Source organism: Lingula anatina, chromosome 4, assembly GCF_051362555.1.
Source record: "Lingula anatina isolate TDL-2025a chromosome 4, LinAna3.0, whole genome shotgun sequence".
NCBI lineage: Eukaryota > Metazoa > Brachiopoda > Lingulata > Lingulida > Lingulidae > Lingula > Lingula anatina.
In genome coordinates, this window is record NC_141770.1 from 25,614,666 (window position 1) to 25,638,350 (window position 23,685).

At 35.3% G+C, this 23,685-nt stretch overlaps 1 protein-coding gene, 1 long non-coding RNA gene and 2 other non-coding genes across 4 annotated transcripts; 2 read left to right on the forward strand and 2 right to left on the reverse strand.

The window, feature by feature from the left end:
* The first annotated feature begins 484 nt into the window (after window positions 1-484).
* LOC106157850 (uncharacterized protein F21D5.5) lies at window positions 485-17,465 on the forward strand. The gene is made up of 16 exons (XM_087011437.1): window positions 485-592; window positions 970-1,115; window positions 1,614-2,272; window positions 2,860-2,939; window positions 3,251-3,416; window positions 3,829-3,900; window positions 4,187-4,235; window positions 4,353-4,420; window positions 4,573-4,665; window positions 4,945-5,013; window positions 7,359-7,386; window positions 7,857-7,918; window positions 9,167-9,276; window positions 13,225-13,312; window positions 16,690-16,751; window positions 17,084-17,465. The coding sequence occupies exons 1-16, from the start codon at window positions 501-503 to the stop codon at window positions 17,205-17,207; spliced, it is 1,968 nt and encodes a 655-aa protein (XP_086867563.1). The 5' UTR covers window positions 485-500; the 3' UTR covers window positions 17,208-17,465.
* On the reverse strand, window positions 5,776-5,847 carry Trnap-agg (transfer RNA proline (anticodon AGG)). Its single transcript has one exon. It is a non-coding gene; the product is annotated as a tRNA-Pro (tRNA).
* On the forward strand, window positions 7,223-7,294 carry Trnap-ugg (transfer RNA proline (anticodon UGG)). Its single transcript has one exon. It is a non-coding gene; the product is annotated as a tRNA-Pro (tRNA).
* LOC147762668 (uncharacterized) lies at window positions 17,176-22,772 on the reverse strand. The gene is made up of 2 exons (XR_015333986.1): window positions 21,647-22,772; window positions 17,176-18,628 (listed from the first exon to the last, which is right to left on the reverse strand). It is a non-coding gene; the product is annotated as an uncharacterized LOC147762668 (long non-coding RNA).
* Between the last annotated feature and the right edge of the window lie 913 nt (window positions 22,773-23,685).

Below are 23,685 nucleotides of genomic sequence, written 5' to 3' on the forward strand. Positions count from 1 at the left end.
TACTATTTTTGGGAAGAAGAAAGGGGGGTGGGGAAGATACCTCCGAACTTTTTTTATTTGTCCAAGTTTCGAGGCTATAAGTGGGCGGGGGGGGGGGGGGGGGGGGGGGGGGGGAGAGGACATGACACACATGCCCCCCCAACCCCCACCCCCACCGACACACACACCCACACACACACACACACACACACACACACACAAAGCTAACGGTATTAAAATATTTCGGCTTGTGTTTGATCATTTTCACTTATGATCCAACTACCAAGCTAATGAATATTTTTGCTCAACTTAAAATAGAATTTGAATGTTTTTTATATGTTGGAGTGGCTAAAAGAATAAACAAGTTGATCAATTAGTTCATGTCAAACAAATAAGCCCAGTAATGATATTTGATATCACACGCAAAAAAATCACTACAGCTGGAAGGGAGACGATTGCGGTGTAAGAATCGCGTCACATCTAACGCATTAATCCAACTCTTCAATGTTTGGAGGTTCCACATGTGGAGCTTAGGGAGGGCGATAGACCACAGCTTACCTTCTTTTCTCTTCTCATTTCGATCATACAGCACAGCAAATCGTTTGAAATACAGGTATATCAGACAATGTAACAGTGAATTCATTCAGCACTTAAAAACCTTATGGAGTTGGCTAATTCTCAGCATAAACACTAGTTGTCAGTACGGCCCCGCCAGTACCTTTTACTACTACTATGTACATGAACATGTACTAGTGATCAAGTTAGATCTTTAACTAAGCCAGTTCTACTGTAGTTACACGATAGGCCACACTTGATTTAGTTTTTAGCTGATCATGTCAGCTTTATTTGACTTCTAGATTTAAGCAAATAGCACACGATTACTCTTTTCATTTGCAAAAACTATATTTATGAATGGCTATTAAAATACATGTAATACTCCATTTTCATTTCATTTGATTACAACTATCCATGTTCTGATATATATTTTAGGTACAGCACAGCAATGGCATCTAAATGTTATTTGGTCTGCAAACAGAGCTCACATGAACCAGTACCCCTGCCAGACAAAGTCCCAGTCAGTATTGGAAGGGGTCCTGTGATGAAGATTAAAGACAGCAAGTGCTCTCGTAACCAGCGTAAGGGAGAATTCTTAATAATAATTATATGTATTTATTTGCAACTTAAAAAGTTGGATTTTACAATAAAAACAAATAGTGGTGAGATGCACAATCTTAAAATATACTTGTAAGTGTTCTCTCCACCACTGTTTATTTTCATTCACAAAGTCAGTACCTTATTAAAAGGCATGCACAATATACAGTACATAAAGTAGTGCACAATCACAGCCACATGCATATACTACAGTAGTACTAGTATGTGTGTGTGTGTTTGCATTCACACACATTACAGTTTTAAGTAATATATAGTAGGAATTGATTGCAGGATTAAGGATTACATGTACTGTACCGGTAGGTTAGGAAAATAGACTAGTAAGTATCTTCAGGACGAAAGCAAAATTTTTGATATGTGTATAGAAACTATTTATAAATCTGTATTTTTTAGAAATAAGTCATAGACTCACAAGCTACAAATGTACACAGTATACGTACTTGCATATATACATTATTTTACAGTTGTGTTAACAGCAGATCACAGTAAATCTGTGGTGAAAGTAAAGCAGATAGGCCCCAACCCATCATCCCTAGGAGAAAATGAAGACATCTTAGCCAAGAATGATGAAGCAGTCATAGGTGATGGGGATATTTTACATGTTATCAAAGGAAAATTTCCACATTTCATCAAATTCGAAGGAGGGGACTCTACAAGGAGTGGGCTGAATAAGCAAGAAAATGCTAAGATTGAAAAACAAACAAACAAGAAAAGTAAAAGTATTGCAGACTATTTTTCAAAGGACAAATCTGATGGCTCAAATGTTACCAGAAAAAGAAAGCTTGATGAGGGTGGTTCTTATGAGGGCTGTAAACGACTAAAATCTGATGATTCGGAAACTGTTTCCACAAAAGACATTGAAAATGTTACTTCTCATAATGACCTAAGTGATGAGGATGATGAAGAAGAAAAAGAAATCCAAAAGAAACTTCAAATGATGAAGGAAACGTTTCAGAAAATGAGCTCACCAGATACTTCTGCCAGTTTAAATTCGGGTCCAGTTCCATCAGGTTATGGTAGTCATGACAACCAGAAACAGGGAAAAGCAACATCTGAGGCGAGATGGGAAAGTAAAGAGAAGTTGATGATCTACACAGGCAAAGGGGTCCGATCCAGGTCTAAGGTACAGTGTACATTTAACCCTCCAGGTACTGCTGGGGTCTTTACCTAATTGTAGAGGAAAACTGATAAACTAAATTTTTTTTCCAAAGTAGTTCTGCACTCTATCTTAAAGGTTTAAGGAATGAAATTCAATGCAAAAATAATTCATAAAAGAGATTTTGATTGCACATTTGAAACTTTTCACCTTCACTTCATTCATTCATTCAATCCAAAAGACTTCTCCAGGTTAAGTTTTCAATCTTAGTGCTTAGTACAAGCAAAATATGAAGCCATCTTGGTCATTTTAAACCTGCAGTCATTATCTCTAATGATCTACCTATTAGATCTACGTATGTTTTTTACAATTTATGGTGTTAAGATGCTTTAAGCTTGGATCAATAAAAGTTTTATTTGACAATGTCCAAGTATGGTATATTTAAGTCATTAGATGGTTATCAATCACAATACACTTAGCTGTCACTCAAAGGACTTTCTCCTATGCCTCTTCATCTATAACCTGCAAAAAAAACATATTTAAACAAACACCTATGATTGTAATTAGGAAATTTCATGGAAATGTAGTACATATTGAAGACATTTGTTTTTCAGATTGCTGGGTTTGATCTAGATGGAACTATCATAACAACAAATTCTGGCAGAGTTTTCCCCATCAATATTGGTGACTGGAAGTAAGGAGCATTTCTGTTCTGCTTTATTTTATTTCATTCATTTAATGTTTAATTGTATTCAGTACTCATTAATGTTTTTCCACTATCTGAGTTTTCTAATCAAAGTGCCATTAGATGTGAAAAATGGCTTAATATCTCTTGACTTTAAATATCTTTGTAAGAGTCTGTTTACAATTTCTGTCTTTCTGGAATTTTTAGTTTATTGTCTGTGTATTTGCAAACCTTACTGTCTAGTTATGACAGACAGCAGTCTGCCTAGAAATACTGGAAATCTTTAATTTTACCCAAATGAAATGACTTTTGTTTTCTAGGATACTCTATCCAGAAGTCCCTGGGAAGTTAAAGAAGTTGCTGGCTGATGGATTCAAAGTGGTCTTCTTTACCAACCAGTCAGGGATAAGCAAAGGAAAGATGACAGAACAGGAGTTTCAGAGAAAAGTGGAAAATATAACCAGTAAACTGAATATCCCAGTACAGGTATTGTTTCTGATTGTGGTTATATTTTCTTAAAATCCCCATATGAAGAAATTTAATATTTTTCATTTATTCACCGTCATGAATTATTTGTAGCCATTTCTTGATGAAAAATGTATATTGATATAATATGATATAATATGTCCAATTTGTAAGTGATATATGTTAGGGAATTCACATGTGAAAGTATTACATTTAGCTATTACAGTTAAATTCCTAAATTATTATTTATTTTATTATTTTTTAGGGGGGTGGATAAATTAGTTTACCAGTGTTGAAAAAAGATGTCCTGGTGTGTGTCTTCTTTTTCTTTAAAATATAAGATGAAATTATATTAAGTATTGCAAAGTAGTATGACATTCAAATAAGGTTGTAAAAATGGTTTTTGAGATTGATAAAAGTTATTTGTTTATAGGTGTTTGTGTCAACAGGCTCAGGGTTGTATAGAAAACCAAGCTTGGGTGTGTGGAATGTTCTACTTGATGAGGTAGGTGGTTGGTTCATGGTGAAATACACAGTAGATCTGGGCACACACTTTGGTATTGCTTCAATTTTTTTTTTGTTTTTGTTTTTTTTTAAGATATAATGAAGGATATATTATGGAAAAAACTTATACATTCAATTTTATATGGCCAAGTATTATTATTTTTTCTTTTGAATTTGACAAATTTTATAGTAAAGCATGATATTAACATTACTCAATGAAATATTAACAAATTAACAAAAAAAATGTAGGTTATCTTCCATCATTAGTCTTTAATATTTAATTTCAGAAAAATGATAACATTGAAGTGGATCTCAAGCAGTCATTTTATGTTGGAGGTAAGGCAACATTTTCATTTCCACAGTAACATTTCACTCATATCTAACATCTAAATACACATGAGTGTGATGGCCAGTACTTTACAATATTATACCCTATTGAATTATCTATTCCAGATGCAGCAGGCAGACCAGAAAACAAAGATAAAAAGAAGAAAAAAGATTTTTCATGTGGCGACAGACTAGTATGTATGACTAAAACTATCAATTTTTCATTAATTTGTTGAAAATAGATTAAAAACTTGTGGCATGATTTCTATATAAGTTGAATAGAAGAGCTTTCTTTGATTTTTTTTGTACAAATCAGCATTTGACTAACATATTTCTTCTTCTTCAGTTTGCCTTGAACATTGGCATCAAGTTTTATACACCAGAAGAGTATTTCTTGGGACATAAACCAGCTCCTTTTAACATGCCAGAATTTGATCCAGTAAGTCAGATATTATTAAATAATTTTGCTTTCTTGTTTTAAAAAATTTTTAATTCCTATTTAATACTGTCAGTAGTGCAAAGTTGTATGATTGATTCAGTAAATTTTTTTCAACAATTCAATAAAAATAAAACACATTTAAATGTGTTTTCTAAATATGAGTTTTCATAATTAAACTTGTAAGATGCAGAAAAAATGCTTGTGATATTTTTGCTTCTTTATCCATTCATGAGTTTTCCTTTTCATTTATTTACTGTTTTTATTCGATTATTTTTTCAGAGAGATCTAAAATCTGATGTGACACTTCTCACTCCATCCACTACTAACATAACATCAGATAAACAAGAGGTAAGTTAAGCATTTAACTGTTCTTACTATTTAGTTTTTTAGCAACTGTCACAAAATGTTTCTGCCTTTTGTTTGATTAAACATGATTAATTACCCAAGTTAATTACATCTTTCTTTGTATATTAATTCCCATGTTTAGTTTGTATTTGCTGATTATTAGCAGGTAAAGAAGCAGGGTCTACCTGAATCATTATGTCAGGAATTACTTAATCAAACAATTAGCTATTGTGTCTGTAGTGATATATAATCTCAGTTGAATGTGTTTCCAAGTCTTGCTATGTGACAGTTTTGGTAACTTCTGTGGATCCATAATTTTTTAAAGATTTTTTTTCCAAAGAAAGGAAATTTTAAAGGAGGGTGGAAAGTAATTCTCTAAGATAATTACTTAATTAATTAATACAAACCAGGTATAGACAATAGAGGTAATTGGTTTGTCAGACTCAAGGAGGTTTGCATGACTAAATGTCATCAATTTATTGCAAAAGAGACATTGATGTATAGCTGCATATGCACAGCCCACTAAGGTAGTGTCACAAATATTTTTGATGTTAAAGATACTGCAAGCAATTCTTTTTTTATGTATTCGTTTATAAATGGTTTTTTAAATTAAAGTAAAAAAAATACTGAAATGCTATGTTTCTATGCACTGCAAGCAAAGCCATCGTTTCCAAATTTGCCTGTTGTCTTTGAGAGAGGAAAAAATATGACGAGAAATGAATGACGAAATGAGTCTAAAAAATGGAAGAAGTGCATAAAAGAGAAGGGCTCGTCCGGGAGTTGAACCCGGGACCTCTCGCACCCTAAGCGAGAATCATACCCCTAGACCAACGAGCCAACTTGAAAGAAAGTGGAAAAACAAATGATCCTGCCTACTCATTAATAAGAAAAAGAAAAAAAAAGTTTTGAGATAGATCTGTATTTTTGACATATTTGCCTTTTATGTAAATATTGATCTGGTAAATCGTAGAATCTGGGAATAAAACTGGTGTCATTTTCTAGAAAGGCCATGAAAAGGTTAATGACAGATTAATTGATTAAAAATTATTTCAGGTAATTTTTAAATTTGAATTTATCAAGAAATGGGACAAACATTTTTAAAGCATTTTTCCTTTCATATGTAAGCCTTAATTACAGACCTTAGCCCCTAATCCTTTATTATCTTATCATACTACCATGACAGTCATTGGCATATTTATGGTTTTAACATTTATTTTTGGCATCAAGGCAGGTACATGTGTGCCTGTTGTACTGTAAAATAAAACAATACAATCAAACTGTTGGAGCAAATTGTACATTATATTTTGCTCTGCTATTCACATATTTCAATGTTGACTTTTTAATGGTAACCCTCTCCCTCCCGTCTCCCCTTTCTAAATTAAAATAAATATACAGAATAAAAAAAAGCAGAAGTGCAAATACAACATGAATATTTTACCTTGCTGGATAGAGATTCTTTATGAACCTCTGCAAATTTTTTGCTGAGAGGTGTCCTAATATTTGGTCTGTAATTTGAAACAATATATGGAGAAAAAGCAGAGCTCTTAAATACGCAGGTTTTTGAGGACGACCTTTAAATGGCCCAGCATGAGCAGCTAGCTCATGTCCTCTTTTCAACTTATTACTTCAATGAGGATATGAGGAAAGCTATGAAAATATGTATAAAGCTGATGATTAGCAACAAAGTACAATACTTTTGTCTGTGTAATACCTTTACAAGTTAAATGTTCATTGGGGACTTCAGCACGTGTTTGTTTATTGATTTCTATCAGCTGATTGCCTCAGGTAGTGGTAATGCAGGAAGTACGTGGCATAGCTTGGTCTAATTTTTGAGGGGAGCACAGAGAGACTTTTTACATTATTTCCAAAAAAAGATGACAGTTTCACCAGACATATCTTAAATAATTTTATGCAGAAAGGACATCATATGAGTAACTTTCTGAGATACTTTGCCTACTAATACTACTACTTCTAATGCTTTGAAAGTTTTTTTTTTAATGGCTTGTCAAAATTATCTTTTGTCTCTCCCCTAGAAGTGAGATACACGTTCTTATACTTGATAGACATTTCAAAGACCGACTATGGCAGCAAATTGTACTTCAGTAAAGTGTAAAACGATAAATTATACGGAAATAGATACAGTGCATTAGAATATTTGCTTTATTATGTATCTTTGATCTTGGACTAAAATTTCGTCCACGCAGTATCAACTGGCTCGTTGGTCTAGGGGTATGATTCTCGCTTTGGGTGCGAGAGGTCCCGGGTTCAAATCCCGGACGAGCCCAGTAATCTTTTTGTAATTGTTGCAATAAAAACTGCAGTAGTATTGTTATACGTTTGTTTTCTAGGTGATACTTATGGTTGGGGTGCCAGCATGTAAGTGGCCAAATGTTCAGGCTTGTATTCATTCTCGCTTTCTTTTCTAAGAAACAACATTTTGACATTTCACTTATGAAGTGTATATGTGAAAAAATAAAACACATTTTGAAATTCAAGCAAGTTTAAAATATTAAGATTGCCTAATGCTGAGAATTTGTTTGACTAAAAGGAAATAAAAAAATGGATTCATTTTACTCTATTTTTCCCAAAAGAAATTTCTGGTAAGAGATCAGACCTCAGTCTTTGAGTATTATAGTATATGGAGCAGCTTCTCTAGTATATACATGAATGAGACATCACAACTTCCTTGCCAGTGTTATCCTGTCTAAGCTTTCACTTGGAACAATTAATCCATACATTGAACACTAGCATCTTAGTTAATTTTTTTTGAAGAGATTTAATTAATTAATATGATTTTTAAAATTTTTAAATTCAAAACAAGTTAAATTTTGGTATTTGTTTTTCAGGTGGAAAATCAACATTTGTGAAGCAGTATCTGGTGCCGGAAGACTATATCCATGTAAACAGAGTACGTAAAAAATAGAAAAATATGCAAAAGTTGTTTATGTGATATATGACACCTTTTTTTATTCATTAATATAAAATTTCAGACCTTTTTTATAAACCTTTTAATTTTTAATTGAACAAGGCAGCAAATACTCACAGTTAAATAGATTACAAATATCATCTAAAAAAAAAAAAAAAAAAAAAAAAAACAGCCATAAAATGTTTTTATAGGTAGGTCTGCACTTGTGAATATACAAATTGTTTAAAAACCACAAAGTATTTGATTTTGCTCCCCCTCAAAGTTAACAGCCCTAAGCCTGACGGTCTACTTTAAAAGTTTACACTGAGTACAGGAGTACAGCTAGTTTTACACAACAGGTAAAAAGGTGCTTTCTCTCAAGAGGAAGTACAGGGGGTACATGTATCAAACATTTTTACACATGAAAGATTCAAAGAAAGGACATGTCTAGAACCTGTCCACTGTTAATAACATGTGTGATCCAGTGATCCCAAAATTGCTCTCACCAAATTCATGATCATTTAAATGTTGATTGAATTACCTCATGCAGTGGTGTTTGCCTGAAGCAGTGCTAACTGAATATACGTAGAGTATTTATTGCACAGATCATGCATTGGTCTTTGACCGGTTCGCACTACTTATTGCTGTGTGAACAGAGCTAAACACTGGCTCACTATGGGGAAGGTAAGCTACTTCCAGATCACTGAAAAATGAATTGCGGCATTGGCAAAGTATTCAAGTAAAGCAGATGTTGGAGCAAGAGTCAGTGGATATCACACATGCGTCCATGTTATATTCACCTAGGCATGTGATGACACACACGTGTGTGAAAAATATTTTTTGTCAACATCAGGAGGTCACTTTTACTCCTGTAGCCATGTAATATTAATGGAAATATTGATATTAAAAATGATTTGAAAAACTAAATTGCTATCATATCTTAACAAATAACATGAAAAGGCCTTTAAATACTTTTTTCTCTTTATTTTTTAGAGAGATTGAAAGAATCTTAACTGTTACTTAAGTATTATATTAAAAAAAAAGAAAAGAATTCATGAGAGCAACTTCATCTTCTTTTGAATAGGATTTAGTTTCCAGCTACAACAGGTGTGTCTGATATGGGAGTTTCCTTCTACTATGAAGCATAGCGACGTAACAGACCTGCGTTAAACCCATTGTTCTGTTTCAGTGTAATAAAAAAGTAATTTTACAAATTAACATGTTTTCAGCCATTTTTTACTGAATTTTTAGGACACCCTGGGCACGTGGCAGAAATGTGTGCAGGTTTGTGAGAAGTCACTGAAGGAAGGAAAGAGCGTAGCAGTGGACAACACAAACCCAGACAAGGAAACACGTAAGAGGTCAGACACTGTCTACATCAGTTTGAAGTTAAAGTACATTTTTGTTACAGATATGGCTGCTAGATGTATGATATGCTGGGTAGATATGTGGTAATTTAGAACATGCTTTACACCATTAACACATGTTTTTAGATTACCTTCCAAAGTTGTGAATACTTTTAAGCATATTAAAAACTTTAAAAATGTGATGTATTGGTTCTCGTGTTTAGTAGGCAGAATAAGGCTAAAAAATCACTGGTTAATCTTGTATTCATTTATCTGTCTTTTTTTGTGAATCTGTCCATCTGTCTGTCTGTCAGTCTGCCTGTCAGTCTGTCTACCTACCTATTTATCTGTGGTAACCATATTCAGAACTGAAACAGTTTAAGTTTAGACTGGTATGAACTGGGACATTTACATGAATTATCATTTAATTCTGATTTACTAGCAAGCATTAGTTTTGAACAACTGATAGAACCCCACCTACACTTGACCTATTTCTCCACAATAATCTGATGTAGCATTTAACACATTTACTCCAAGGTGTTCTATAAGTGATTTTCACACCAAATCTCATTTTCTGTACGACAAAGGCAATTTTTTTATACTCGTGAATCATTGCCCATCTGGTTTCTGTACAAAGATCTCGTTTTGTACCATTTCTAATTAAATAATGTAGTTGAAAATAAATCATTATTAATTTAGACCACACTCTCACGATATAAAGACCAAAAAAGTTACTTTTGGAAATATTCAAAGCATATGCATATGGTATACCATGATGTACCTTTAAACAAAGCAATGTTGGAGAAGGCCCAGTAGTGTATAGTAAAAACAAGGTAATTGGGGCCAGACCTCTTACGTAGTTGATTTTTTCCTACTTTATTGAACCTGTCTTGTATGATTTTTAGAAAAAATGTTAAATGATTTAGGCTTCATTCACATGCAATGTCTATTTTCTAAATTCTATTTTCTATTCGCGGTATGTCTTATGATCACAGTCTGTGTCCTGAATATCCCGCGGCGTAATTACTGGCAGCACGAGCCAGTTACTATAAGTTACTATAAGTAACTGGCTCGCGCTGCCAGTAATTACGCCACGGGATATTCAGGACACAGACCGTGATCATAAGATAGCGCGAATAGAAAATAGAATTTAGAAAATAGACATTGCATGTGAACGAAGCCTTATTTTCTGCTTTGAAGAACACTTCTTGTATGATTTATAAAAAAGCTTTTGTAAGATGTACATTCTTTAATTTTTTTCAGTTTGTTAAAAAAAGTTCTTAAATGGGGGAGGTAGGAAGTCTGGGAAATGATCACAACTTCAAACACTACATCTGATTTAGAATTCTGTGCAAGAATGTTGTACTCTTATCTAAAAGTATAACATTACGTTAACAAAAATCTCAACCACAGTATGAATGTTCTTTAAATGGGTTTCAGTATAAATTTCATCAGTCATATTACCTTGCGTTTTTTTAAGCTGAATGAACAAAGTTTGCAAATAAAAAATGCACATTTTGTCAATAAAATACCATTTCAATAAATCCTACTTATGATCAAAGGCTTTTTTTACGTGACTAAACTTTAAGAGTTGTGAACTAAGCTGTATACTAGTTATTCTGGGCTCACAATAGCAGAGATTTTCTCAACCAGATATTTTACTTGTTAAATTTAATTTTGGGTCAAAAGAGTATTATAGTAATTTTAATTGTAATTGAAATTGGCAAAGTATCATAGTCATTTATTGGCAAAAAATGATTTTATATTTCCTTTCATTAAAATAAATGATCTGAGGTGTTCGACATGTTGGAGTTAGCCTAGGAAGTATTATCTATCAATCTTCAATTGAAATAGAAATTGTAAAGCTGCGAGTATCGTTCCAGAATCTGCCAAAAATTTTTTAAAGTCTCCCGTGTAAATCATGCAATCTTTCAAATACATGCCAGTCTGTCAGGTTGGCATTACCAGTCCATCTCTCAGATTTAGCGGCTAAAGCCGAGCTGTTAAAAAAAGTTTTGTGCTTGAAGTGTGTCAGAGTTAGCAGGGGCGGATTTAGGCCGTCTTCTGGGCCTTCTGGAAGATGGTCAGAATTTCAAGTTTAAATTGTCTGGTATCTGATTTTTTTGTCGGAAGACGGTCAAAAAATGGAGGATGGATCAATAAAGATAATTTAGAACCCTGTCAGAAAATATCTCTGGATCTGCCCCTGCTTAAATGATGCACTAGCTGTCTCATGTTTTAAGACCTTTTTTTTTTTTTTTTTAGTCATTTATATGCTGGCACACAGACAGGGTGAATTGGAAAAGGAGGGGGGAGAATAAAAAGAACATCACCTTTGGACAGAAAAGGCCTCCTCTGAATCAAAATTTCATCTAGGTTCTGTGCTATTTCTTATGTGTGGTCGACCAAGGAGTAAAAAGGTCCTCTTAAAAAAAAGTAACCTCCCCCCCTTTAAAATCATACTGAATACAAGACTAATGTGTGCTTTCATTCATTTTTCCATTTTTTCTCACCCAGGTATATGAAGTCTATGCATTGACTTACTAAATTCCTTAACTCTTTTAGTTCATTGATTTATGTATTAATTAGAATTCATTTTGACATGAGGATGCACCTGAAGTTAGACGTTATGTTTTACATTGACTCATTTTCTTTTCATCTCAGAGGGAGTTACTTGATTTTTCATGTTTGGCGTCTGGGATGAAAATGACAGAACATGTTCTTGAATTCTTTATTTTTTTGGCTTCAAGGGATCAGTTTGTTCAAAATCTATTACACAGTGCCTATGGCCTATGCATAATCCGTCAGTAGACAGGGATAACATAAGTTTTATTAATGCTTGACTTTCCCACATCCCTGTATATTAGTGTCAGAGCTAGCTAGCATCTTAAAAGGTTATATGATTTTGCGTGCTCGGAGGCACGAGGTGAGTGTACATGCCAGGGCACGTTACACTTCAGGGTATTCAACCTGTAAGGGTTACTTGACCTGCATATGGTAATTGTCGGAAATTGTTACCAAGAACATTGATCAGGCTAGCCGAGATAAGGAATAATTTGTTTTAAATTAGGCATCAGACTGGCTTGAAAGAATGGCCTGTCATCTGTAGTACCTTGTTCAGGTCATTGCTTTTGGTTTCAGAGCTAACACTTATATTTTTATATTTAACTAGTAGACTGGAAATACACATATCGAGTAGTGTGAATGATGTCACCAGACGACTTAATTGCTCAGGGACCTTTTTAACACCCTGAGTTTCAGACATTACGGAAATGACTCGACAGGCCCGTAGCCAGCAATTTCAAAAGGGGGGTTCTTTTTCTAAAAAAGTGGAACTTTTCCCTTAAAAACTTCATGTACCTAGATCAAATTTTACCCAGAGTGGACTTTTTCCCAGCAAAAGGGGCGGTTCTTTCGAACCCCCCGAACCCCCCCCCCCCCGGCTATGGGCCTGCTCGATCTTTTTAATTGGCAATTTTTTTTTAACTTTCAGATATGTATTTTTTATGATCACAAAATTACATTTCTATATAATAGCATTTGTGGTGCTTTTACTGCATGGAATATAGAACTATAGAGTAGCCTGCTTTTTATTTTGTTGCTACTACTCAATAGGAATGTTTTAATTTTGAGAAATTATATCCTAAAAATACAGCATCTGAAAAATTCACAATTTTCCCCTATTGGAAAGACCTAGTAATCACCATACAAACCTCTTTTGTATTTCCCAGAAATTTGTGAATCTGAAGTTCTTTGCACAATTGGGTGTGGTCAAAAACCACTTAATTGGCCCTGCAACATTGAGATGGTTCTAGACATAGCACAAGTATCACTCGAGTAACTTGATTTTTTAACCACCATTTAAACCGAATGGGAAAGCATTTTAAGAATTCAAGGCTTGGATATAAATGCACAATGCATGTTTTCTTTTTTTTTAATCTTTTCATTGTCTATTTGTTGCAGGTACGTGGACTGTGCAAAGAAGGCTGGGGTCCCTTGTAGGTGCTTTGTATTCACTGCATCTTTCAACCATTGCAGGCATAACGAAAGGGTAAGTAATTATAAGACAGAAAAGGTTATATGTCTGTGGGTGTGATCACAATAAAACTATCGCACTAGGTAGTTCAAACTAACTCCACGGGGACTCTCGCTGTATGCAAACAGATGAACATGCCTCTTCTTGTTTCCAACCTACTTGTGTAAGCACCAGGTTTCTGTATTCTACTTAAAGTCAGGAGGAGGCATGCTAATCTGTAAATCTGATCGCATTCAGCCAATTGCCATGTGGAGTCAGTTCGAACTACCTATCACAATAGTTTCATTGTGAACACACTTATCTTAATCTTGTTATAAATCTTGTCATTGGCTTGGTCAAAACTGACTATGTGGATCCAGAGATATTTTCTGACAGTCTTCCAAATGATCTTTGTTGATCCATTCTCCATTTTTGATGGTCTTTCAACAGAAAAAATCAGATACCCATCAATATAAACTTGAAAATCTGACCATCTTCCGGAAGACCCAGAAAACGGCCTCAATCTGCCTCTGGAGAGCACATAAGATTAAGATTGGAAATCGTTTCCACAGACTCTGAAGTTGGATATAAAATATAATGTTGCACAGTTTATCACTTTTCAGAGAGAGGAGGATCATTGCCATGGTTACCTTTTCATTTAATATTATTGGAATTTAACTGTGGGCTGAAATTCCAAGGGGTGGTTGATGGGTAATGGATTCTGGTGAAAACTATTTTTAGGAGAAGAAAAGGCACAATGCACTGATCTGAATGTTTAGCCAACCATTCATCATGACAGTCTACTTTGTTTTTGAAATGAGAAATATTTATCTGAAGTGCAGTCACTTGTTGTGATGACTTGCCAAGAGTTTGTCATGATTTATTGCATTTCATGTGACCCATGGTATCAGTGATTTCTGACAGTGGAAGAGAATTGAGATTTTTATCACTTATCAGGTGCATCACAATTAATGTCACTGAACTGCAATATTGGAATTTTTCTTAATATTTTTTGTATTTGGAATAAAATGTCTGCCTTTGTCTGTTGTTGCCAGGCTGGTCATGCATGTCTTGTCATTGGCTGTGAGTTGATCTCAGCTGTCACAGCATGGACACATTGGGTATGCTCACAATAAAACTATTGAACTAGGTAATTCAAACTAACTCCGTGGGGACTCCTACTGAAAGCAATCAGATTAACACTCCTCCTGTTGTTGAGTGGAATACAGAAAAGCTGGAGATTATACAAGTACATTGGAAATGAGGTGATGTGTTAATCTGATTGCATTCAGCAAGAGTCCCTGTGGATTTAGTAAGCACTACCTGGTACGATAGTTCCATTGTGAATGCACCTTAAGTCATAGATCATTGAATCCATTTGTGACAGGTGACTGTGTTGTGTAACATGGAAAACAGTGTCTCTGTCAGATATTAGCACTTATCAGAAATAGTTTTATCATTTCATTTTGTATCACTTCGCAAACTGTAGAACAGCTTGAAAAAATGTTTTGAAAAAAGGAAAATTATAAGGGAATTAATTTATTGGTTCAGGTTCATTTTTCTTCATTTGAATCAGCTGCCAGCAAATATTCTCCATTCTGGCTTGGGTTGGAGAATTCAGTAATGTTGTGCATTTGGCTTTGTTACTTTTTGGTTAAAAGATATGTGAAGGTCAGCTCAGTGTTACAGTCCATTGCTTTTTTCTTTCCAAGGTTGGATGTTTTTTTAAGGCCAGCCATTTGTCATTGTTTCACTGGTTAGTGTCGAACAATTTGTTGGGTAATTTGCCATAATGAAAGGCATTTGACTCGAATTGGAAAAGAGGCACATCTGGTGTATGGACACATATCTGTCTCTTGTCTCCTACAAAGAAAACTAATGAAATTGAGTGACAAGGGTGTTTCTGACATCCCCATTAAGCTGAGTACAAGAATGCCACTTGCCATTTGATCTAAGTGCATTGTTTTGAATCACTTCAATTACAGCTTTAAAAGGGTAGTATGTCCAGGGCTTGTAGAGTACTTGGGTACATGGGTGTTTAGGTATTCAACTTTGTCCCAGAATTTCTGAATCCCTGAAGTTGGGCCACATTGTGAAACTTGCATTGTTTTCCTGTTGCTGTTAACATTGTTGTTTATAATGAGGTTGGAAGTTTTAATAATTTTTTTTCATCTGATGGCTAGCAGTGAGGATTTACAAATATGCACAGGGAGGGTATTAGGAGTATTGGCACTTGAACTGAATTTTGTTGTTATTATTTCTACTTAAAGCATTGTGCATAATATTTTTCTCTTTTTTTACCACTCTGAAAGAGAACTTAGTGTTTACTTTAAAATATGCAGATTTCTTTCTAAAAATATCTCTTAGTTAAATATCACTTACAAAGTACTTAAAAGCCCTTCATTAAAAGAGTTGAAAGCAGAAATCTCAAAATTCTGTTGAAATTAACTAGGGCCCTTTCACGTTAAGCAGTACATGTATATGTTATCAATATACTTTGAGAGGTCTTTTAAGATATTATTATATGCTAAAAGGGGTGGAAGTTGGTAAATTGGTGTATTCAGCCGGTTAGCTTCATTAAGATGACTCTCTTAGACCCCATTCACATAAACATCATTGGTCTAGGTGAATCGACCCAACTCTGCGGGGACTCGCGCTGACTGCAACCAGCTTAACTGAATGATACATATACTTCTAGGTGTTAAGTAGAATACAGAAAAGCTGGTGATTGTATACGAGTATGTTGGAAACAAGAGAATGTGTGTCATTCAGTTAAGCTGATTGCACTTAGCAAGGACCCTGCAGAGTTGGGTGAATCCATGTAGACCAATGATATCTGTGGGAATGGGGTCTTACATAATAGCCAGGTTATTTAAAGTTGTCACATTATCAAAGTGTATCAGTACAAACTATAAATCTTTAAGTATACTACGCAATTTGAAAAGGACCTATTAGTTCTAAAGTTAAGTTAAGGCCAGTGTAAATATTATGCACACGTTCCACTCGATTGCTTTCTAAATTGTGCTTTCAACCTTTGAATTTGAAATATTTAAAAGTTGGGGTAAAAAGGCAAATGGTTGGGGAACAGAAAGCATACTGTACATACCAATGTTAAGAATGGCATCCCTCCCTTATGCCAGACTGGGATAAAAATCACTCTACCTCATTACTTATCGTAATAAAATCTAAACGAGAAAAACCTCTTCATTTTGAATAAATTATGAAAAGATAATCAGTTTGATATCCAAGTCAGATGCTGTGTCTTCAGCAGGAGATAAGCTGTTCAAATCCAATTTTATTTTAAGGAACATATTTCATTTGCCATTCCATACGGTTATGTTATGCTTTATCATTTTTATTTATCAAGTTTTGTTCAGCTTGAAAAAAAAATAAGGGATTAATTTTAATTTCAGTTCCGAGAACTCACTGACAGCAAGCATCAACACATCAATGATATGGTGTTTAATTCTTTCAAGTAAGTATTTTTATGTCAGTTTTTTAAAGTTTCCATTAATTTTGTAGTTTGGATCTTTAGAATAATTCACATATTTTTGTACAGAATCATGTTAGTATATAATCATATTATTTTGACCCACTTTCTACAGCAGAATAAAGCTGGTATCCTGGTGTATGATTCATAATAAAGTCAGAAAAGATGTGTATTCTTTTGAAAAAAAAACAGTATTATTGTGTGCTAAGAACCTGGTTAAGGAGTGAATATATGAAAAATATTATAAAAGGTCTTTATAATTTTACTGGTGAAAACAAAGATAGAATAATGAATAAAAACCACTTTAATATTTTCAGGAGCAAATTCCAGGAGCCGATTAAGGAAGAAGGTTTCAGTGAGATTGTTAAAGTTAACTTTGTACCCAAGTTTAAGAATAAACACCAAGAAAAAAAGTACAAGCAGTTTTTATTGGAAAAATAGAGCCTTGTCAAATGAAGAAATAAGGGGAACTGATGTTGAAGATGACGTCACAGTTTTGTCAGGAAATTTTTAAAGTCACTGTAACTTAATATTAATTCAGTATCAGATTTTTTAAAAGGACAATTAACTGATCTCTTTCAAATGGCATATTTGTAATTTCATATTTTGATGCAATAAATATATTGATACATTGATAAATAAATATTGATACTATACTCTGACAATTCATCCACCGAATAAATGAATTAATATGAATAACTGAGTTGCCTTTGACGTATATATTTATATGGTGTTTTGAATACCAAGCACAGATGATTGAACGTTATTCCAAACTAGCAGTTCCAAGTGTAGTGGGATATAATAGCCTACTATTTCCATCAAATGAGATCCGTGTTGTACAACTGTGCGCGACGAGTTGAATTGTTCTTGTAACACGTCAGGGGCGGATTTAGGCCGTCTTCTGGGTCTTCCAGAAGACGGTCAGATTTTCAAGTTTACATTGACGGGTATCCAATTTTTAATGTTGGAAGACGGTCAAAATTGGAGGATGAATCAACAAAGATAATTTGGAAGACTGTCAGTATATAGCTCTGGATCCGCCCCTGCACGTGGTTGTGTGTCCTCATCGTTCTCCCTGATCCCCAAGTCGACGCTTTTCGTATATGATTTCTTAAAGAAAGTCTTAAATTTCGGTGCATGAAATGTTAATTATAGGCCTACTAGTACTTGTTGGAAAAGCGGCGAATCCTATTTATCTCGGAAATACGGCGACGGTTTAAAAGAGGGGACTAAAAATATTTGAGTCACTTTCAGTTTCAAAATATTGTGGTCTCTAACAGATTCAGGCAGTGCTTCGTGCTATTTTATGAATTCTACAAATTTACCGGAGAGAAACAGCAAACGACGTTCTCTTTCCTTACTTAACTTGGTTGTGGATCGTCTGCCTTTCCATATAAACAAGTGCCATCTAATTTTGCCTCAGTAAAAGGAATTACGGTATCCTTGCTCAACTAAATCATCCAGTCATTTTTTTACTTGCGGTCCTCGGTGAAAAATCTATTCCAAAATTCTTAGATCTATGGAGTCTTGTGTTCTTTTTCATCGAAGTATTTCTTTCAAACATTTTGTACTTCAACACGGTGGTGCGTTTCTTTATATTGCCTTGTCTCTCTCTGTCATTACTTTAATCTCCACTCTTAATTAACGAGGTCTCTAATTGAAATATCCATAGCCAATTTCGTCTTGACATCTTGTTCCGCCATAGCCCTTCTTGCACACGCATAAGCACGTGTATACGCTTCTCCCCCTCGCGCTCACGTGCGGTCCTGCGCGACCTACGTATCTTCCATCGTTGTGACAAGAAAGGAGCCAACCGCCTGCCGTGCAGTCGTAGTAGACAGCTAGACCCTCTTCTGGACTTTCTAGAATGGATGAAGTATTGGATTAATCAACGAACAAAAATAAAACTATCGTTACTTTCGAGAAGTTAAAAAGAAAGCAGCACAAAAAGACGTTAAAAAGACGAATAAAAGAGAGAGAGAGAAGCTACTTTCTATTTTATGTCCATGAAATCCGAAGAGCGGTTGAAAATAATTAGATAAGAGGGGCAAAGCTGTATTATAGAATTTTTTTTGTTTATATGTAATGAGTTATACACTGATTTTCGTCTTTCGTCAGCGTTTTCATGATAGTGTTGTTCAACAGCTTGCTTAAACACACATAAGTTGTCCAGAATAAAACATTTCTACAGTAAAGACGAAAACACTGACGAAACGGTGCCTGAAGGTTCGCAAGAAAAAAAAATGCTCATCTCTCATTTTGCATTTGGTTGTTTCTCCGATAAACCTAAGCTAACCTTCTGTTCTGTGGATAATTTTCACGCTGACCTTTATAAGTAAATATAAGAAAGCTTCCGAAAATATCAGAACAATTATAATATACTTCCAAAACGCAACCCGAGGAATAGTTTCTTATAATGAGGAATGCGCTTCGACAGCCGATGAGTGAACGCAGGATGTTCTTGAAAATGCCCGTATCTACTAGTAGACTCCGCCGCAATGAAAATTTAAGATGTAAAAAATTCCACTGTGGTGTAATTTATCTTTAATGTGAAAATGGTCTGGTACAAACAGGAGATCAAGAAAATAAACTGAAAGTGAAAAGTACGGGAATTCAAGGAAAAAAATAGATTCACAAGTGCAAATAACCCTGTTAACAAGGAACAGTGACAAAAAACAAACAGAAAAACAACCATGGACAATTAAGCAGTTTGCCCTCCATTATTTTCCTGAAGATTAAGTTGTCTTCACAAGAGTGGTCTTCAAATGAAAAGTGCTGTTCAAAAATGACAATGATAAATTACAAGAAAAAAATATAATACTGATGAATGGGGTCTAGATGAAATAGATCATTTGATGCTTTAACTCCCATTTCCTCTACCACGGAGTATCAAGTAGTCTATCTAAAGACGTATGGAGTCGATCTTTATGTTCCTGTGGCGAAAGAGATGTTGAATACAATTCATCAAACTGAGTAATACACAGTGATGCAGCAGTCTGTTGAAAATACATGCTTGACCGCATGCCGTGGAACCAGTGCGCCTGAATGCAATCAACATTTTACGCGAGGAAGGGCATTAGTTTTGTAGGGGCCTGATTCTACACCGATCTCACTTATAACGGAAATCGACTAAAACGAGTCATTTGACGTCACCAGACAAGCAGATCACTCAAGATACCCACTCTCTGACTATAGGAGTCGCTAGTAGACTATCCAATCGACTCTTCTTCAATTTTGAATACACCAACAGAGACCCCTGTGGTATCAAGGGGTTCAAAATGTCGCCACAGAAAAATATATCCGCGATGTCGTGACGTCAAATGACGTGGCTTAGTCGTTCCCAGTGCAAACAAGTCATCTGTAAAAAGAGCACTTGGCGATCTGAAACTATTTTGTGTGAGATTGTGAAGTGAGAGTGAAAGTGCAGATGTTTTTGATGATTTTTCTTTGATCATTTAAAACTGTGAGAGGATGGTAACATCGTTTGGAACAGGACATTTTTTTTTTCAAAATTATAGAAAATAAGGTCACTGACTTAATGATGCTGAACGCAGTGAGGGTTACCTCCCGAGTGTTTTATGGAAAACAAGATGAGAGAAAAGAACACTTTTTTGTGGCCAATTTTACCTGCCTAATACTATAAGCCTACCGTTGTCTGAGACAAGGTCGTCTAACATGTAATTTTCCAATGTCAGAATAATAATTCCAACGAATTATACTGAGAAAACTACATGAAGTTCCGTTGTTGGTTTGCAAAACAGATGATGTCTGGCGAAGAAAGACCACCCGCAAAGCAACTCCGAACTGGTCAGGAAACGCAGGATGCGTTCACAACGAAACTATCGTACTAGTTAGTTCGACTTTATCGCCCCGGGGCTCTCGCTGAATGCAATCAAATTAACACGCTTTCTCTTATTTCCAACGTACTGGTATAATTACCAGCTTTTCTGCGTTCTATTTTAAAACACCAGGAGGAGGCGTGATAATCTTGTTTCAAGTAAGTTTCACTGAGAAAGCACCCATATTAACTTTTCAGCGAATGCTTTGCAGGACCTCATGAAGCTTCATATTTTTCAGAGAGCAACACAAAATGCTATGAAGCAATTTTCTTGTAATCTTTTCGAATTCGAACGCATTTATACTGCAAGTATCCACGTGCATTAACACTGTAGGACGTTACGTTTTGCCAAGAGGAGTGAACTGTGGAACCAAGTTAATTCCGCATATTAGTGAATTTTTAATTTCCATGTTCTTTCGGTAAATAACCTCCAGCTAAGTTAAATTCTGTGCCAAATTCCGTCTTCTGGCGTGTTCACGCGTTTTTTCATCAACGCACCTGTTCCGTATCACGTTTATCACGCAAAAATGATTAATGAAATTATTATATATAAATGAATAACTTCATTATCTTATTCAAAATACAATGGATGACATAAGAAAATGGAAGTTGGATAGGCATGCCTTTCATCTTTGGACATAGCGGTGATCATTACAATGAAAACGTTTCCGGGATGATGGAATAAAAATCAAATCGATTTTTAAAACGATCTTGGCGTCATTAACAATTTTGTATTACAAGTAAACCATGACTCTGAGGAACTCCAAACTCAAAAATAACCTGTAGAATATCTTCACCTGGGTTAGAACTAATGAACGGTTACATAAACCTACAGCATTTTCGAATAACAAAATACACAGGTTTTAAAGCAGGGCTTGTATTTACTGAGTCAAAAAGGCTGTAAAATGTCTAGGAGGTAGAAATGCAAACCGTCAAGAAAAAGATAAGGCGAATAAGACAACAGCAGAAGTCCCACGAACTATAAATATCCCTTTTAGAGTGTCACATCCCCCTACGAACATATTTGATATATGCAACTTACTTTGTACCATACAAGCGTCAAATGGATCGAAATATCGCCTCAGTCCAGTTGGACCCCAGCTACGTGAACGGCCGTCGTCATGGACACGATAGCCACTCGCCGGGGCCGCCAGCGCTTGGGGAAATGTTTGTAAACTCCATAAGAGCGCTAATGCTGTTAAAAAGGTCCGGGTAGACTTAAAAAATACCAAGAAGAATGTTTTCCTACGACGAAGCTGCGTTTTCATCATTCCTGTTTGGTTGCACTTGAAAATTAAAGGAATACCATTTCTCTGAGATATTTGTTTTGGGTTTCCACTGAATTTTCCTGTCTCGCCTCTGTGGCGATTGTACTGAATTGCTGCAGAATTTCGTTCGTTATGAGTTACGTATTTGTCGTTAATATGCTCAGAACCCTCCAATGCCGTTTCCGGGCACTTAGTATTACACGAGATTTTCCATAATCTTTCCTGGATTTCTTTAACTTCAAACCCGCATCCGATGCATTTTCTGGGAAAACGTCGAGTTTTTTGGCTACTGGCTTCACAAACTTGATCGGGGATAAGTAATTGGGTTCCTCGTAATTAATTAACCTTCTTTTGCGCCTGATGCCCAGCCGTTTCCTTTCAGCACGATGATGTTGAATGTGTTGAAAAGCTGAGCTACTCCTATGTTCATGCTCAGTTCAGCCTGTTCACATGACTTAGCCAATGTTGAGTGCTTGTACAACTACGAGGTATTGCTCAGAAAGTGAAAAACCAGTTGTCCTCGGTTGCACTTTGTCAAAAAGTTTGAAAAACGCAGAATAGATAGCGTCCCGTTCTCACTACCACGCACTAGGTTTCTATACAGCTAGCGTGCCCAGGTCGGGGCAATAAGGTGCAGGGTTCTTTAAGTTTCTTCCTAGAATATCGTGCTGAACGCTGTCGGATTCGACTCTCTGTCTTCGGCCTTCAAGCGCACAGTTGGCGTCTGAGGCTTAATGTCACAGATCATCGCTGAACTGCCGACCCTCGGCTAACATTACCTAACTTATTGTTTCGGTTCAAAAAGCACAATTGAAGGAGGAAAGGAAGCGAACGCGACAGCTCGGGTTTCGAAAAAGTCATTCAAAAGAAGGCGATGAGAATCTCCACGGCAGAGAGTTGGTATATCTGATCTAAAAAGTGCAATTACAAAGTCGACTGTTCCTGTTGTGAAGAAATGAAGTTGAATTTCAATTTTTTTATCCAAAGAATGCAGCATTGTGTTTCGCCTTTCTGTCACTCAACAGGTTGGTGTAATTACGGGTCAAATCCCTCATTTATCACTTCAATACACTGTAAGAAATTAATTGAAGTGAAAATTACATGCTGTGCTATAAGAAAACATTAAGTGACAAAGCTATTATTATTATTGGGGATATATGTTGTACCCACATTGTGTTTGTTGGGACGAGATTTTGCATTCGATGAAGGCGCTCGGATAGCGAAAAAAAAACCAATATACTGTATATAAAATATATAAAGATGCAGAAAACGATTACAGGGAAGATGCATTACATAAAACGCACATATTTCCCTAAAAATATTAATAATTTTTGTACGAAAGAAATACATGTAACACGTCTGAATAATCAGCCTCTAGCCGTCCTATTTACGCTTTCAAACAAAAAAGTGACTACTGAAAGAAAATCTTAGCACTCTAGTTATACAGAAATTGCGAATATTATCAGAGATATATAACTTGACGCACCTTATAATAAGTGGATCACCCCACCTTTTATTTCTGAATGTGATCAATTTCACCACTCGCCACGGATTTAACTGTATCATTTAGTATTAAAATACTACAAGTCATCAGAACTGAGCACGCACAAGATAATTTTTTTCGTTAATTCTTCCATACAAGTAAACCTTTACGTGGAATATTTACATTTATTGTACTTATCCCATTGCCTATCCCATTGGCTTATCTCATGCTACTGTATAAAAATAATGCAAAATGTTAAGTTGGCCAGGATTGCTCATCAGATGAATAATTTTGAGGAACCCTGCATATTATGCTCGCTGTAATGAAAAC